This window comes from Caloenas nicobarica, chromosome Z, assembly GCF_036013445.1.
Source record: "Caloenas nicobarica isolate bCalNic1 chromosome Z, bCalNic1.hap1, whole genome shotgun sequence".
Lineage (NCBI taxonomy): Eukaryota > Metazoa > Chordata > Aves > Columbiformes > Columbidae > Caloenas > Caloenas nicobarica.
In genome coordinates this window covers 8,862,770-8,878,961 of record NC_088284.1, presented here as the reverse complement: position 1 = coordinate 8,878,961, position 16,192 = coordinate 8,862,770, and the positions used below count along the sequence as shown (strand labels likewise).

Here is a 16,192-nt window from a genome sequence, read left to right as displayed (position 1 = left end):
AGTAGATTTAATGAAATCAGAGAAGATAACAGTGAAAAGTATGTCAGAATTGCCAGGTGCTAGAATCTGTGTAAACATGATGTTAATTCAGAAATGGTGAACAAATTGAGACCAAATGGAATTAAAATTTCTCAACATGTCTTAAATCACAGTAGGCTAATTCTAGACAGTCATATTTGAAACTATTAGCTTGTCTTTCAGAGGCATTAGTGCTCTCTGTCCTGTTCTCTGTTCAGGGCTTTTTTTCATTGCTCATTGTGCTACATTCAGATTGTGATGAGCTGACCAGTTCACGGAATCACAGACTGGTTGGGGTTGGAAGGGACCTCTGGAGATCATCCAGTCCAACCCACCTGCTAAAGCAGGTTGACCAGAGCAGATCGCACAGGAATGTGTCCAGACGGGTTTTGAATGTCTCCAGAGTAGGAGACTCCACAATCTCTCTGGGCAGCCTGTTCCAGGGCTCTGGCACCTTCAGAGTAGTTTCTCCTCATATTCAGATGGAATCTTCTATGCTTCAGTCTGATTCCCAAAGGTCCTTATTAGTGTATATAGATTTAAGTTAGTTTTTGCTGACTGGACTGCCAATATCCAATGTTATGAGGCAGATTTTAAGCAAAAGAGCAAAAGTAATTTCTACTGCAAACTTAACTGAAGACTGCCCATAATTTAAAATATCAGTGGACAGCCTTGACCACATAGTCAGAGATAAGTATTGAACTTTTTGTTTAGAGTTTCTCCACATCTACTTAATATTTTGCTTTCCATAGAACATGTTATCACGAGCTTGAATAACCTCTGTTCTGACTGTATCTGGCTTTTAGGGTGTCAAGTGCAGAACTCTGAAGGCCTGTGTGTTCTGGGACTTGAAAGACAATAAAGTTTAGACTTCATTAAGAGTCTGGGAGACAGATTGGCTGTGGTGAATGTATTCACAAACATGGAGAAACACAGTGTTCCAGTTCAGCTCATCTGCAGTTGGTTCCTGGTAAAGGCAGGCCTTTTCTTGTTAAATGTGTAAGGGTTCATGGAAATATACTTTCTCCTCAGACTTTATTGAATGCTTTAACTAGGAGATAAAGAAATTCAATGTCAGGTTCTATTTTGGCCAACAGAAATGTGTTTCTAATGTCTTCTAAAGAAGTGATTTAGATGATAATGGGGTTAATTGTCTTTTTGATTCTAGATGAGGCTCCTGAGCATCTTGAATTGATATTTAAACTGAACCTCTCATTGCAACTTTAAATTGTTGAGTACCCATTACTTGTGAGTGCTAGTGAGCAGTTGGGTATTGAACACATCCTTGTCCATGCAGTCACAGCAGTTTACTCAGTTTTCATCTGAGCGTTATTGTGCATTGAGCTTTGTGCTAGCCAGTTTGCACCAAAGCTGCTGCCCTGACAAGTTGCGTGCTGAGGCATGTTCATACATTAGGGGTGCAATAAAAGCTCTTTGCTGCTTATTTGCACATCTGTTTCTGCCCAGGGGCACCACTTGTAAGTTGCCCTTACTTCTGTAAATTTGCAGTTTTACTTCCCAGTGTCCTAGGGACAGAAACCAGGCAGTTGACTATTAATGTTCTGGCCATTTGAGAGATCATTTTCCAGTTATGCTAGATACTATAAACCATACTCATCAATTAGCCTTTTATTAGATGCTGTACAAACAGGGAGAAAAAATAGTTTCTTTTTTGAAATTAATTCTAATGCTAGAGGATGAATGAGAATGAAAGCTGACTGCCACAAATGGGATTGCACTGATATGTGTGTGGGGTTTGAGTTTCCTTGTAAGTTTCTTTGTTGTCATACAACAAAGGTATGCTTAAAGCAGGGTAATAGATAGTTTTGTAAATCAGATCTGTAAGTATGAGGGGAAAAAAACCACCACTGGCTACAGAGGCTGGATTTAAAGGCAAGGATCATTATTTCTCTTACAAACAAGAAGTGAGGAGTGGGCATTGGCCAGAACCTCCATATATGTGCAGAAAAGCAGTCTGATAATAGGGAAGAGAGGAACTGCCTAGTTTGTGATTTTTGCGTTAGCATTCTGAATGGGTATGAAAGTGGTTAAATTCCAGGAATCAAAACGAGAGAGCAGGTATTACAGAAATGTAAGAAGTGATATAGCTGGAGCTGAAATTTCAGCAGAGCAGCAGATAGAAAAGTCTGTATGTTAATTAACTGGAAAAAGCTGTGAGATTTAGATCTTTTCTGGGAGTACGGATCTAGACAGATCCCAATCAGCTGACAAAAATACTTTTTATGCGCTGCATTTCCCCCCTTACTGTAAAGGCTGCAGTAAATCCAACAGTAGTGTATTAAAGCTGTTTTCTCAGGAGTCTCTGTACAGAGTTTGTGGTAAAGGCAGGAAGAGTTTGAGCTACTGCACTTCTGTATTATGGGTATTGAATCAGTACGCTGCCTTAACTCATGCTCTTTTTTTTTTTTTCCCTTTCAGATTTTCTATTTTGTACATACATTGTTTTGTATATACTGTATATGATGACTTCGGTGGGCAGTGAACGTACCCGGGGCACTCGGGACAAAACACAGATTTCAACCATACAGCCAACACAACCACAGAAGCAAGTAGTACAGGTATGTGATACTATATAATCTTCTTCGAGTTGAAAGTGTGCGTGTAGTGATATGCATTTCTTCCCTAAGTCAGTAAAAACTGAGAAAAGACTGGAGGAAAAATCATGGTGTGTTTTGGAAGAGTATGTTTGATATCTCGCTTTAATTGTTCAGTAATCCAGCACAGCATTAAGTTGTTCCTGTATTCTTGTCTCTAAAAGAGCTTTGTTTTCTTCAGCAACATTCCCCATCAGTGAGGAATTCTATGCCTGTGTCAGAATTTCTGTCCTGTGACCTCAGTGTCCTCAGATCTCAGCTCTTCCATATGCCAGCCTCATGATGCTAGAAGATTTCTGGTTGGTAGGGGAATTTGGGTGGGTGGGAAAAGCTTCGATTAGATGTATGCTGTGTTCTACAGCATGATTCAGCATATCTGCAAATCACAAAATCTTACACTTCTTGTGCAGTGTCTTCACAAAACGAAATGAAGGTGTTTGTCTGCTAGTGGACTAAAATTACTTTGAGTATCTGTGGGGTTGAATTTCGGTTCTTACCCCATTGTCTTATTTCTCAGCAGCAGAGTAGTTGTGTGCTTGTCTGGGTTGCAGAGAGTGCAAAATATCTCTGCTCCTGGCAACTAATTATTCTCTTGTCAGAGACTTCTCAAAATTGGACTCAATTCAAGAATTGCTTCAGTTCTCTGGTGGCAGAGAGTGCATCGATCTAGAGGTGCTTCCGTGCAAAACTGTCTCTGTTGTTTTCTAGACTGATCTTTAACATGGAGAGGCACCTGCTCTGTTTTGTACAGTATTAATTACATGAGCTCAAGCCCTTTTCATCTCCTTGTGTTACAGCACTTTGTGTATTGGTGATTCATGCCAGTGTGTGGATTTAGAAAAAGACTTTTAACATATGAAGTTGAGTTTGTTTTTGTTTTATAACAAGTAAGGCTGCAGGAGTGTAGTGAGCAGTTTGATGCAAGTGGTGGTTTCCACTTTTTTGACTCTTGTAAGACAGCAGTAGAATACTGTGCCCAGTTTTGGGTTCCTTGGCACAAGACAGACATTGCTAGATGGGAGCAAGTCCAGTGAAGAGCTGTGAATATGGCTGAGAGGCTGGAGCACAGGATCAGTGGGGGACGCCTCGGGGAACTGAATGTATTCAGCCCCAAGAAGGCAAGGCAAGTCATATCTCCTGTTCGTGTACCTTTTGACAGGGTATAGAAAAAGTGAAGCCAGACTTTTCCCATACAGACAATGGTACAAGTTGGGACTTGTGGAAATTCTAGCTGTTAAAAGGTTTAAAAAAAAAAAAAAGTTCAGCATGAACACGATCATAGATTAGAGACGTTGTGGGATCTCTGCTGCTCCTCTGATGTCGCATGCTCTCAGTGGGAGGTTGCACTGATTATCTGTGGAGGACCTTTCCAACCTATGTGATTAATTGATTTTAAGCACTAAGTCTTACAGACTTTTTTCTGCACTTCATCCACTGATTCTACTTCTTGCATAATAGATACTGTTTTGGTCAATTTTGTGGAAAAGATGGTTATTTAATATACAGCAGTTATGTTATAGTGCACCATATTTTTTTGTTGTTTAGATATCAAACGAATCTTCCTGCTTAGTCATACTTTACAGATCAACAGAAATGTGTGGGATTTACTGTTTAATAACCACTGATTCATTTTTCTGAATGTAGAATAATGTTGGCTTTCTGACATGGAGATTTCATTGTCATAATACCACAATAATCATCATTTAAGTTATTTAAGAAATTACATCACAGTTCTTTTGCATTGCTTGTGGATAATAAATGTACCATTTTGTTGTAAGATCTGGTCCTATTACTGTCAATTAATTTTGTATTTTGCATACTTCTGTTTTTTGGTAGCTTGAAGCTGTTGGTTAAAAATTTCCTTCACTCTCTTATGCTGCAAATATATCTTGTAAAACTGAGTAAATTTTTAGCTGCTACTGTTTTCTTAGTTGCAATTAAAACTTAATTATACTCTTTTATAGGATTCTACAATCTTACTTGTAACAATGTTGCCTTAAAAATAAAGAAAAACTACTTACTGGGAAAAAAACAAAACTTTTTGTGACAGTGATTTGGTGTTTGTAAACACATCATGTGGGTTTTAATTTTTTTACTTCTGAGTCTTCAGTTGAATATGAATGTAATCTACTGGCATAAATACCAGCAATATTGCACCTACTTGTGTTTCTAAGCTCTCTGCTTACACAGGAAAACTGAAGATACTGTCACACATTTGATAGTGTTATAAAATTGGTATATTTTTGTCTTCGAATGTGGACTTGAAAAAAAACAGTTTACGGAAAAAACGAATTTTAATGGGTTCCTGTTTCTGGTCAAGTATGCCATTGTGTCTCTACAAAAATTGCATTGTCTGAATGCTTTTACTCTGGATATCTTTAAAGGAAATCTCTTCACTAGCTTAAAACTTGTAGTGGGCCTGAGAAGGCTGAATTCAGGATGGGAAGATGAATCAACAATGCTGAATTCCTGAGACCAGCAGACCTTTTGTTTCTGCTCTCTGCTGAGCTCTCAGCAGACACCAAGAGTGAGCTCCTTTGCACAGAGCACCACACTCACTGGCAGGCTTTTGTGGAGCGTGGCACCAGGGCTGGCACGAGGAATTCCAGAGCAGGCTCTCCTCTGTGTTACTGACTGACAAACGTGAAGTAGTGCAGAGTGCTTAACTTGGTTACAAATGCTAATTGTCTTGGAACGTCGCCTCTGAGTACAGCAAATGTTATTTCCCTCAAGGAACTGGGACAGCTGCAGTAACTTCTCAGAAAAGAAGCAGCTGGTCGTGTATGGTGGAGTAATTTTTAGACTCATCTCAGCATTTACACTTGGTGACCTCCTTGTATTTGTGGTAAACTCCAAAAGCAAAGCAGTTTGAAGCTGATTAAGTCTGAACTCATGAGGCACAGAATTTCATGTGGGTATCCTGTGAAATGAGACTTCGAAAGGTGAGATTTGGCCAGCTGCCCAGGACAAATCCTTTCTGTCAAGAATTTCAGTGGATGAGCTGGTCCCCTTCTCAATGAAGAAGTCTTCTGCAGCACATCAACTCACGTTTTGGTTCTGGCTTTCTTTAGTATCTGCCTTCTATAGCATGAGATGGAAGCCTCTTCTGTTTGAGCAAAGATCAAATTAGGTCCAGGATCATCTAGCACAGTGTTATATTTGGTATTTTCATGGGAGTGCGGTTGAAGCAGACTGCAAATGCTGCACCGTTAGCAGTGTCCTGTATGATGTGACGTTAGTGTTCTTGAGTTGCGTTCTCTCTGCGGCAGCAATGGCCTGTTTGGATTTATAGCACTTTACTGCATCCATCAATTTTAGTCTTGCAGCTTTTGGAGAAGTTGCCAATGTGGATTTGTGGTCCAGAAATGTTACAGAAGCACCAAATATTTCATCAATAGCAAGATTCTGTAGCGGTTTTCAGAGACCAGTATTTGCTTATAAAGAAAATAAGTGCAGCTGCTCATGGACAAAATCTTGAGGCATGACTTGATCTCTCTTTAAGTGCTCATAAAACTACAGTCAGGTTGTTGTTGAGAGAGTCGTGGAAGATGATGTGAGCAGGAATCATCAGAGATGTGGTTAATTTAGAAATACCATTGCCAGTTTGCTACGATGAAACTAACTCTGGAATGGTAGATACTAAATAAAAGTACAAGTAATTATATCAAAATGTAGGCTTCTGTGGTATATTCTAGCTTATTACATGGTTGTCTCATCTGTGTGGTGACTTTTAGCTGTGGTTCAAACACATTAGAACATGTTGAAATTGCTTCTGTCCCAGCTGACTTTTTAACTATAAAATGGTCATAGAGGAGATATTGATCCCCTTCCCATAGCACCTCTGTGCTTGTTGTGTGTGTTCTTTCTGAGAATGTGGAGAGAAAAAATGTGGAGACACTAGGAGACACTTTAAAAAATACATTGTTACCTTTCATGTACTTTATTGGATGTTTGCATTTTTCAGGCAACAGCAGAACAGATTCGCCTTGCTCAGATGATCTACGATAAGAACGACGCAGATTTTGAAGATAAAGTGAAACAAGTATGTTTCTTATGGTACAGAGTTTTTATGCCCTGCAATAAGGTGCTCCAAAGCTGGCTTACATTTTGGAGCTAGAGCATCTTTTTCTGATTTAGATGAGACCTTTTTCAGAAGGATGTAAGTTTAACTAGGAAAACTTGCTCTTGTTGTGCTGTGAAGTCTGTTTACAAGAAATTTTGTGGTAATATAGCTCTGACTATATAGTTACACTGGTGTATTTTCCTTTGTAGACAAGTCTCTAAGCCAAAACCCATCTGTGCTGATGTATCTTCCAGACTCTATCTCTCTAGTATTGTCCTGATGCTTAATGATGGTCAGAATAAAGAGTGCATTCAGCTTGTCCACATGTACATGCACGTGGGAAAAATATGTCATCTGTGTAAACTGAATTTGCTAGTATCTTGGCTGTTTTCAGAAAAAAGTAAAAATCTAGTAGCTTAAAGGTGAATTGAAGTGTTATTAAAAAAGTATTCTGACCTCCTAGATCTTTGTATGCGTTAAAATGGTAGAATTGTGAAAATAAAAACATCATTTACCCAACCGTGCTGAGTTTTGGGTGTAGGTGCTCGAGCTTCCATTGATGAGTTATAGCTGAGATCATTAATTTGAGCAGTATTGAGAATCCAGGTCCTTGTTCTGCTGTAGGTATCGGTGATTTGTCCTAGTGAACACATCACATCTCACAAAGAACCTAGGAGTATACCCAGAAGGAGAGAAGAATTAGTGTGAATGTATTAATGCAGTGGAGGAGCAGATTTCTTTTCCTTTGTAAAACCTCCTCTGAAGCATTATTTTTTTTCATGTTCTTGTTGTAAACTTGTTCTGCTGCTGTGTCAGAAACAGTCTTGTACTTCCTGAAGCCCAGGGAACCCTCATCAATAGTGCCTGTGGCTCTGCTGGTGGGAAAGATAAGAGTTAACTTCTGCATAAGAAATCTGCAATATTTTACACTGTGCCTATACATATTTCTAGCTCATGTAGAGCAAGTTGCAGGATGTCCCATGACAAATTGATTATTTCCATCCCACACTCCTCAGGATCTGCATGGCAGGTCCACAGAGCATGCAGCCATTGCTTGTGCCTTTTATGTGCCTTTGTGCTGAAATGGACTGATGGAACTGATCTGGCTGAAAAATAACTTTTTTCTTAGTCTGGATGTTTTTCCAGGTGGATATGTTCTCTATCATGGTTTACCTTGTGTTCTCACACAGTGGGATAAAGAGGCGGATGTTTGGGGAGGGAGCGAGGGAGAGAGGATGATACTGGAGCTGTCGTGGTCTTTCACATCTTTACCCTCGTGTATCTCTGTGGTGACAGCTTTTGCTGCAAGCATGAAGTTAAAAGGAAAAAAAAAGTGCAATGGTGTTTTCTTGGTTACCATTTAACTTGTGTTTCATCCTGTGTCTTGTCTAAATGCCAAGCAGATCTGTAAAATACAGATACCTTTATATAGGAGTTTAATTTGCTCTCGCATAGTAGCTATGCACTTTCTTGGAATCTGTGGTGGTACTAACTCTTATTTCCTTATGATGATAATTTAGATATTTTAACATGTCTGACTTTTACTGCTAGCTTATGGAAGTGACGGGGAAAAACCAGGATGAGTGCATAGTGGCACTGCATGATTGTAACGGGGATGTGAACAGAGCAATCAACATACTGCTGGAAGGAAGTTCAGACACGGTAAGGCTTTACTTTCATGTTAAACCACTCTTTCTGTTTGCTGCGCCTTTCTACTTCTAAGAAGTGATTGGGAAAGTCATATTTTGGAAGCCTTTAATTTCCTTGTCTCTATTCAAATTCGTTTGAAGGAAATGTAGACTGAGGCAGCTTCTCTCCTGCTTGCATGCCTTAGAGTGGGCCAAACCTTGAAAATCTTGTGGGTGTTCAGCTGGTCTCTTGCAGAGTCCTCTGGTTTTCATTTACATGCAGCAGTTTTAACTCTGAAGCTGAACTCAGTGCGTTGTCAGATACTGGTCTGTTTTTTGCCTCAACATTTGTAGTCACTCTGTAACTGTTACTCTCCACAATGCTGAGACTGTTTGCATAAAGGGAAATCTTTATAAAACTAAAGGGCAGGCAGATATTTTAAGTTTTACAGCTTCTGTAGATGTGCATTGGCTGTATTGAAGTTGGAGGAGGTTTCCACATCTAAAAGTTTCATTGACAGCTCCGCTAATGGCAGAAAAGTATAATGCAAGTAGTTGCTCCTTTCATTGTATTGCTTATTTGCATGACTTCATTGTAAAACAGAGGAGACTAAACAATGTGTATATAACAATAATGTTGTTTATAGCGTTGCATGGGATATTTTTTTATCTCAAGAGATATGAGGAAAATATGTCTTGCTGTGGTTGAAGTTTTTGCTGGAGGGACATGTTACAGTTTATCTAAGGCAGTAAACTAGATTCCATCTCATCTAAATAGGGAAAGAAACCTGGACTTCCTTTCTTAATGCTGAACATCCAGTATTTCCTGTAATTTGTCAGGATGTGTATGCTGGCTTATTGTTAATGAGGAAGCTCACCCCACACACACCCTACATCTAGGACACACACTTTCTTTTCTGTCTGCTTTTCACTCGTAAGAGTTGAGGTAATGTGAAACACAGGTATATAATACTGAGTGAGCTGTTAAGTTGGGAGTAGAAGTGAGCATCTCAATTAAATCTGTCTTGGTAATGTGCTTGTTTTGTGTTCTCTTGTATTTGGCATTTTCTAGTTGATAATAGTTTTCTGGTCGATAGAGAATGTTAAATGCTTTCTTACTTTAGCAAGTTGTTGTAAGTGATCATGACATGGAAGAAATTTTGTGAACTCATTCATCAATTAGAGACCACATATCCATATGTTCTGCTCTTTTGACAAGTCCCTCTGAACCCACTGCTCTCTGTAGACAAAATGCAACTCAAACAACTACAGACAACTTAAAGGGCTCAAGTAAGTAGGAGTATTAATTGAAGGGTGTGAAGAAGTGTATTCTTTATGGAAGTTTGTGGGCCTCCAGTTTGAAGGGTTTGCTTTAAGGCCATTATACTGCAGAAAGTTTAACCATGGACTTGAAACTGGAAGCGGAGGTGCTACTACTTCTGAATGCAGATTACCAAATATCTTTTTCTATTTTCTCTTTGCTTTGATGCTGTAGAAGTCTTACCTCATTTGGAAGAAGATGTGTCTATCCAATTCGAGAAATTAGAAGAGCAAGGACAGATAACTAGAATGTCTATTTGTAATTTCTTTGGTACTCTGTCAGTTTTGTCTTTTTGTTGTTGTTGTTAATGCTATGGTCTTTAAGCCTTTATGCTGTGTGACTTAGTCTTATGAAGACTTTTTACTTGCAACATTTGTGACAGTCTAGCTTTGGTTAGACAGAGGCTTGAGGGTAAGAGTAGAGAAGGGCATATGTTTCTTTGCCCAAGACTTCCATTCATTTAACTTCTTACAGGCGTAAGATCCGTTTTATGCCCAACCATATTTTACTTCCTAAACATTTGAAGACAGAACAAAGGGGACCTTTCAGATTTTTCTTCTTTCTATCTAAGATCAGGCCAGCAAGAAGGCTTCTGTTATGTATTTTTGGAGGTCAGCTGGCATTTGAGTTGCCTCAGACATCCTCAGCTGAAATTGTAATCAGTTAGCTCCCATACAAAAACAGGCAGCTTCAGTAGCCTGTGATAGATTCCCATGTCCAGAGGTATCACCATCCTCTACCTTAAAAGGCATGCCCAAATTCTCGAGTCTTTTCTCAAAATTATATTATGAGAAAGCATGAATGTGATGCTTTCATAGTCGTCCCTTTACTGATTCCTCCTAAGTCATATAAAATCTTACTAAGGGAAGGCTGCTTCCTATTAAGCTTTCCTTTAAGCAGGATCATCCAGTTTGGGGTATTTCTTTAAATGGTCAAAAATCTTTTGGATCCATGCCCGTCAGTGAAATAGTAGTGCATTCTGAACTATATAGACTTGGTTCTTCAGTTGTCAATGCAATTATTTTTTTTTCTCCTGTGAAGTGATTCTAGAGCTCTAGGAGTGTTTTAGTGTATAATGCAGTTACACAGGCTACAGCAGGTGAAGCCATATGATAGTTACTGTAAGAAACAGTTTTCTGTTGCACAGAAAACATGGTGTGGCCCAAACACATATTTTTATACTTCAAATATGTGCTGTCTGCTTTTCACCTAAGTTGGCTTATGGTGGTGTAGTCTATACTGAGGATGAAATCGGAGGGAATAGACTACCTTAGCTTACTAAATTATTTATTTGGTAAACTGCTTCTTATAGAACTTGTTTAGAAACTGCTCATATAGAATTAACTTAGCATAAGTAAATTTGTTTAACATAATTTCTGCAAGCCGTGAACTTCTGAACTCTCTGCTTCATTAAGTAAAAAAGGCCTCAGTCTTCAAACTAGAAGATAAGGGGAGCTCTGTCCTTGGAGGTAAGTAAAGGAACAGAACAGAGTCTAACAAAAGATGACAACAGAAGAATGTTTTGGCTATTGCCAAGAACTTGTTTCCTCCAGTTGCAGATGGCACCAGCTTGAGCTGCTGTATGCTGTACCTTGAGAATAAATTATTTGTTTTAGAAGAATTTCTGGAATCCGTGCCTGAGTCTCTGCTGCAGGAAACCTCAGGAAAACGGACTTCCCTAGCAGATATCAGACTTCTTTCTCACTCGACATGTCAAAAAATAAGAGTAACCATTCTCTCAAAGGACACACTGGAACATTGAATTTATACATGTAAACTGCTTTGTTACCTGCTTTCTCAATAGCATTAGTTTTTTCAGTTCCAGGTAGCTTGGGCTAGTTGGTCATTGCCTGCCTCTTGAGGGCTTCTGATTCACTGTAGCCTGAATTGCAAGGAGATAGGACCTAAAATTACTGATAGCCGACCTTTTTTGTGCCTGTCAGAGGTCATGGCTTTATTGTTTCACAGTTGATGACACCTTATTTGTTTATGCAAATTTCCTAATTAAAACCTTACGTAGACTAGAAGCTGCTAGAGATGAGGACATATATATAAATGTATCTGCCATCTTAATGGTTTGCAAATAATACCTTTCTTCTTTGCTTTGCAACTATGGCTCAATAGACTAACCATGCAATTGCATAATATATGAGGTGCTGTGCTATTCTTAGCAAGTGATTTAGTCGTTTTATTTTCAACTCCTACAGATACTTCTGTGAATCTGATATGATCCCTGAATTTATTTTAAAGATGCAGTTTAATATTAAAGCTGATGTCTGGACCTTGGTCCCTTGTCTTGTTTAGACATAGTTTTTCCTGTATTTTGTTGTGTGTAATGAGCTGTAGCTGTTAAGAATGGATGGTCTGGCTTATCATGGCCTCAGTTTCCCTGGTTGTCGTTCTGCCATTCTGTCTGTTGGTGCTTGAGCTCTAGTATTTCTGGATAATGGTTTTTCTTCTTTCTTTTTCTCTTTCCCCTTAGGCCACATACTTATTCTCATCAGTCACTTGTTCAATGATGCTTATATACATTTTTTCATTTCCTTGGGAGAAGAAGATAGCTCTGTGATTGTTTCCTTGCTAGGTTTATCAAGGTAGTTGAGAAGGAAACTGTTGCTTGCTTCAGAGGTTTTCTATGTTGTGGTTGTATCTAGGCTTTTTTGAACTAGTGAAAATGCACTATAGCCAGAAACATTTGGGATTCTCACATTTCATAAGACAATCAACTTCTGAAACTTGTTTGTTTCTCATCTCTTCCCAAAAATACAGCCTGTGTTTCCATTTGTATCAGTGTAGTTTGCAAGTATTACATATGTGATGTTATGCAAATACCTGTTTTTTTACCGTGTACTGGAGAGGTGTGACGTGGAAGTGTGCACTGAGAGCTGTCTTTTCCTTTTTGACTTTTGTATCTAATTCTGTTCTACCAAAATAGACTTCTTGGGAGACTGTAGGGGGAAAGAAGAAAAACCTTGGAAAGGAAAGTTCAGAAAACAAAGAGAACAGAGAAAAACGAGGGGACAGAGAAGTGAGTCGTGGACGGGGAAGTTCCAACAGACGGGGAAGAGGAGGCAGCCGTGGCCGAGAGTGTACGTATAGGGGTTAATTTTTAAAGATTCAGACACTTTCTTGCACCTCAAACTGGCTGAGTCAAGAGTGAATGCTTAATGGAGTAAAGTCCAGCTGAACTATAGCTCAGCGCTGAAGGGATGACAGCTTGTTTGTGTGACAGATATGCTTCATCTGTCTACATGACTTGGTTTTGGGATGGTCTGTGCTTGTTCAGAGACGCTGATTTTAATTTAAATTTCTGTCTTCTTTTGATGTAATTGATCTTGTACAAATTGCAGTTCTTTTACATAAAGTTTTACAATTGTGTCTAAGACTACTTGAGAGCAAGTATGCTGCTGCACAGCTGACACACTTTTTTGTTTCTTTCAATGAAAAAATGATCCAACTTTGATTCTGTCTCCTTTTATGAGTTGGAGAACCTGAAGGTGTTGTCATCCTCTCATAAGGGGAATAAAAAGATTGGGATCATTGTTAGTCTCTAGTGTATATTACTCACATAAACCAATCAGAGGTGAGTTTCTACAACATTGAAAATTCTTTGTGAGTTGAAACATTTACAAATTTGCTACAGTTTGTGCAGGTGCAATAATACATTGTACAAAAGCAAACTGATGTTTCCAAGTTAGGTAACATAATGTTAGATCCCTGTTTGGATACATGTTGCTTTTTTTTTCCAAGTTTTATCAGCAGTATCAAAGCTGTATACATTGCTTGTGAGAGCCATACACGACACTGATAACTGAGCAGAGAAACTGAAATTAAAAAACGGCACTTAACTTAAAAGGAGAAAAAATATTTACTGTATTAGTCAACTCTTCTAATTAATTATTGGAATATATTCAAATATTGTGCCTATGAAGACATTGTGAATCTTTGTAGAATACAGTAACATCACGATATGAAAAAATAGTAATAAAACTTGTAGCTATGCTTAGAATGAATTTAAATCAGATCCATCTATGTAGAAGTGAGGGGCAAATTTTTTTTTTTTTACAGAACCGGATCCTGCTTGTCTCCTTTTATAAACTGGAATTTAAGATTTTTCAGATGGCTACCAAAGCTTGATATTATTTTTCCAGCTTTATGTCCAAGTGTTGATGATTTTATTGCTGCCATTAGGAGAAGTTGTGCAATACAATATCTTAGCAGTGTTTTAAGTGGCCAGTCAATTTTTTTGTCGTTGCTTTTTTTCAAGGAGCAAGACATCTTTCAGAGTACCTCCTCAGGAGTTTTCTGCAAAATAGTTAGCTTGCAGTGCTTTTCTAATGCCTCACCTTCACCCATTCATCATCCCTCTGGTTTTAATACACAGGAGGGTTCTTTTAAGTTTCCCTGGTTGTACAGGGATTTGGTCTGCGTGGACAGGAGAAGAGTTGGTGTTGGTGGTTAATCCTTTTCCTCTCACTGCTGCCACTCAGCATGTTATCAAGGAAGCAAAGTATGAGGCAGCTATATTTCCAGCTCCTTGAAGAGGTTAGGCCATAATTAATAGTGTAAGCTGAAAAATGCTGTGCTGCCTTTTTTTTCAGAAAACAAGTGTTTCTGCTGAGGGACATTTCCCTAAAAGGGATATTTTGCTTCCTAATTGTCCTGTGCAAAGTAAACATAACTTGCTTGTAGCCAGGCCCCCGAAGAAGGGGAGTGACTGAGATTTGTTGGCTGGCTCACTCTAAAATCTTGCATTTTCTTTTGGAGTTCGGATTAAGCAGATTGCTATATTGTCTCATGTATGAATCTCTAAAGCTTCTCTTAAGCTGTCCTCTCTCCACAGTTAGAGCTGAAGAGAATGGAGTGGACAACAATCAAGGAGACAGGCCTTCAGACCGTGGGAAACGTGGCCGTGGGAGAGGTGAGATGGTGACATTGGTATGGGACTGGCACTGATTTCATGTCTCCCATTTATTTCTTTAAACACTTCATTTTAAGCATTTTTTGGTTATGCTTTGATTCCATAAGCACTTCAGCCACCTTTAATTTAGGTACCTCCCACTCCCTTACCCCTTGTCATATCTTGGTCTCAGAACTTAAAAGAATTGACACAAATCACCTTTATGGTAATGTCCTGTGTAACAGGCTGTTGTGCTTTGGCTGTGGAGAGCTATTTTCCCAGATCGACTCAAGCTGGCCTCCTGTGAGTGAGAGTGCACTGGGCTCCTCAGGACATACCTTGGCAGCAGGAGAGTACAAGATTCCATCTGCAGGGCTCTCAGGGAGGGATTGGATGTGTGCTTGTGCTGTTTCTTTGGGGTGGATCCGGTTGTCAGGATTGCCTTCTGTTTTCCGAACCCAGTCAGATGTACAAGCCACCTTAGAGGCTTTTTGGTAAGAGAAGGAATTTAGCATGGAAGAGCTGATGAGGAGAATTGTGGAAAAAGAATACTGCAGAATCTTAGGTAGAGGTCTGATCCTATCCTGCAGAAGAGATAGGAAAGATGTTGATAAGAGATTCCATGTGGAATCTGGGGATGTTTAGTTGGTTTGGATTTTCACAGGTTGGAGTGGAAAGAGGCTTGTTTTCCTTGTAACAGGAGGAATGAAAATAAGTAACCAAGGTACAGCACAGATTGTGTGGGGAAATGGATATTAAATGAGTTAAACTGATAAACTGCACAGCAGAGCTGATGTACTTAATAAGTAATGTCTGACTCACAAAAAAATTCTGCCTTCAAAAGACTCTCTTCTCTTTGGAATATCCAGTAATGAGGCATTCAAAGACAGGCACATCCAACTTCGTTGTCTCCAGATCTGCATCTTGAAAGAGTGGAAAAATGCAGAGAAATGTATCTTCCAGAAGGCTGCGAGAATGACTTGGGTGTGCCTGTGAATCAGCAAATACTAAATGGTGTGTGCAGAGAGGTGGTTTTGCAGGGGAGGGTGTAGTATAGTTCACAACTCTTAATTTTTGTTATGTTTTACATTCAAATTATAAAGGTGGGTTTTTTAAATTGTTGGATGAAACTTAGAGGTTAATTTCAAATACAGTCTATTTTTTGCTTTGTAACCTTATGAACAATACACTGTTTTTGTTGTCAATACTGTAGCTCTCTAGATGAATATCATATGTCTCAAACCAAAGTACTTAATCATCAGATCAAACTGACATAATACACTGAAGAAATATGAACAACTTCCACCAATTTCTGTTCACTGGCTTAGTGTACATAGTACTACAGTATCTCTTTACCAAACGTTTTAGATTGTACATTCATGTGAGTGAAGTATCTTAATTAAGTGTTCTCAACTGTCTGAAATAAGCCTATTTTAAGGACTTCAGAGTCATTATATTACATGTGTGTGTATTCTGTGGAAGGAAATACCTAATTTAGTTTTATAACGCAAGTTCTTGATATCTGCAGGGAGTTGTATAAAACTGTATAGTTTACTTCTCAGTATTTCAGGGATGCATGACCTTCTTTCTTAGGATACCAGTGGAAATAATAAAAAAAAGCTTCCTGCCATTTTATTCAGTAGTCTT

At 38.9% G+C, this 16,192-nt stretch overlaps 1 protein-coding gene across 3 annotated transcripts in view; it reads left to right on the top strand.

The window, feature by feature from the left end:
- UBAP2 (ubiquitin associated protein 2) overlaps window positions 1-16,192 on the top strand; it is a 181,886-nt gene that overhangs the window by 21,604 nt on the left and 144,090 nt on the right. For all 3 annotated transcript variants that reach the window (XM_065657913.1, XM_065657912.1, XM_065657911.1), the window contains exons 2-6: window positions 2,458-2,597; window positions 6,598-6,675; window positions 8,248-8,358; window positions 12,581-12,734; window positions 14,489-14,566. In XM_065657913.1, coding sequence (XP_065513985.1) covers window positions 2,499-2,597; window positions 6,598-6,675; window positions 8,248-8,358; window positions 12,581-12,734; window positions 14,489-14,566 — 520 coding nt within the window. In that variant the 5' untranslated portion in view covers window positions 2,458-2,498. The remainder of the gene's footprint in view (window positions 1-2,457; window positions 2,598-6,597; window positions 6,676-8,247; window positions 8,359-12,580; window positions 12,735-14,488; window positions 14,567-16,192) is intronic.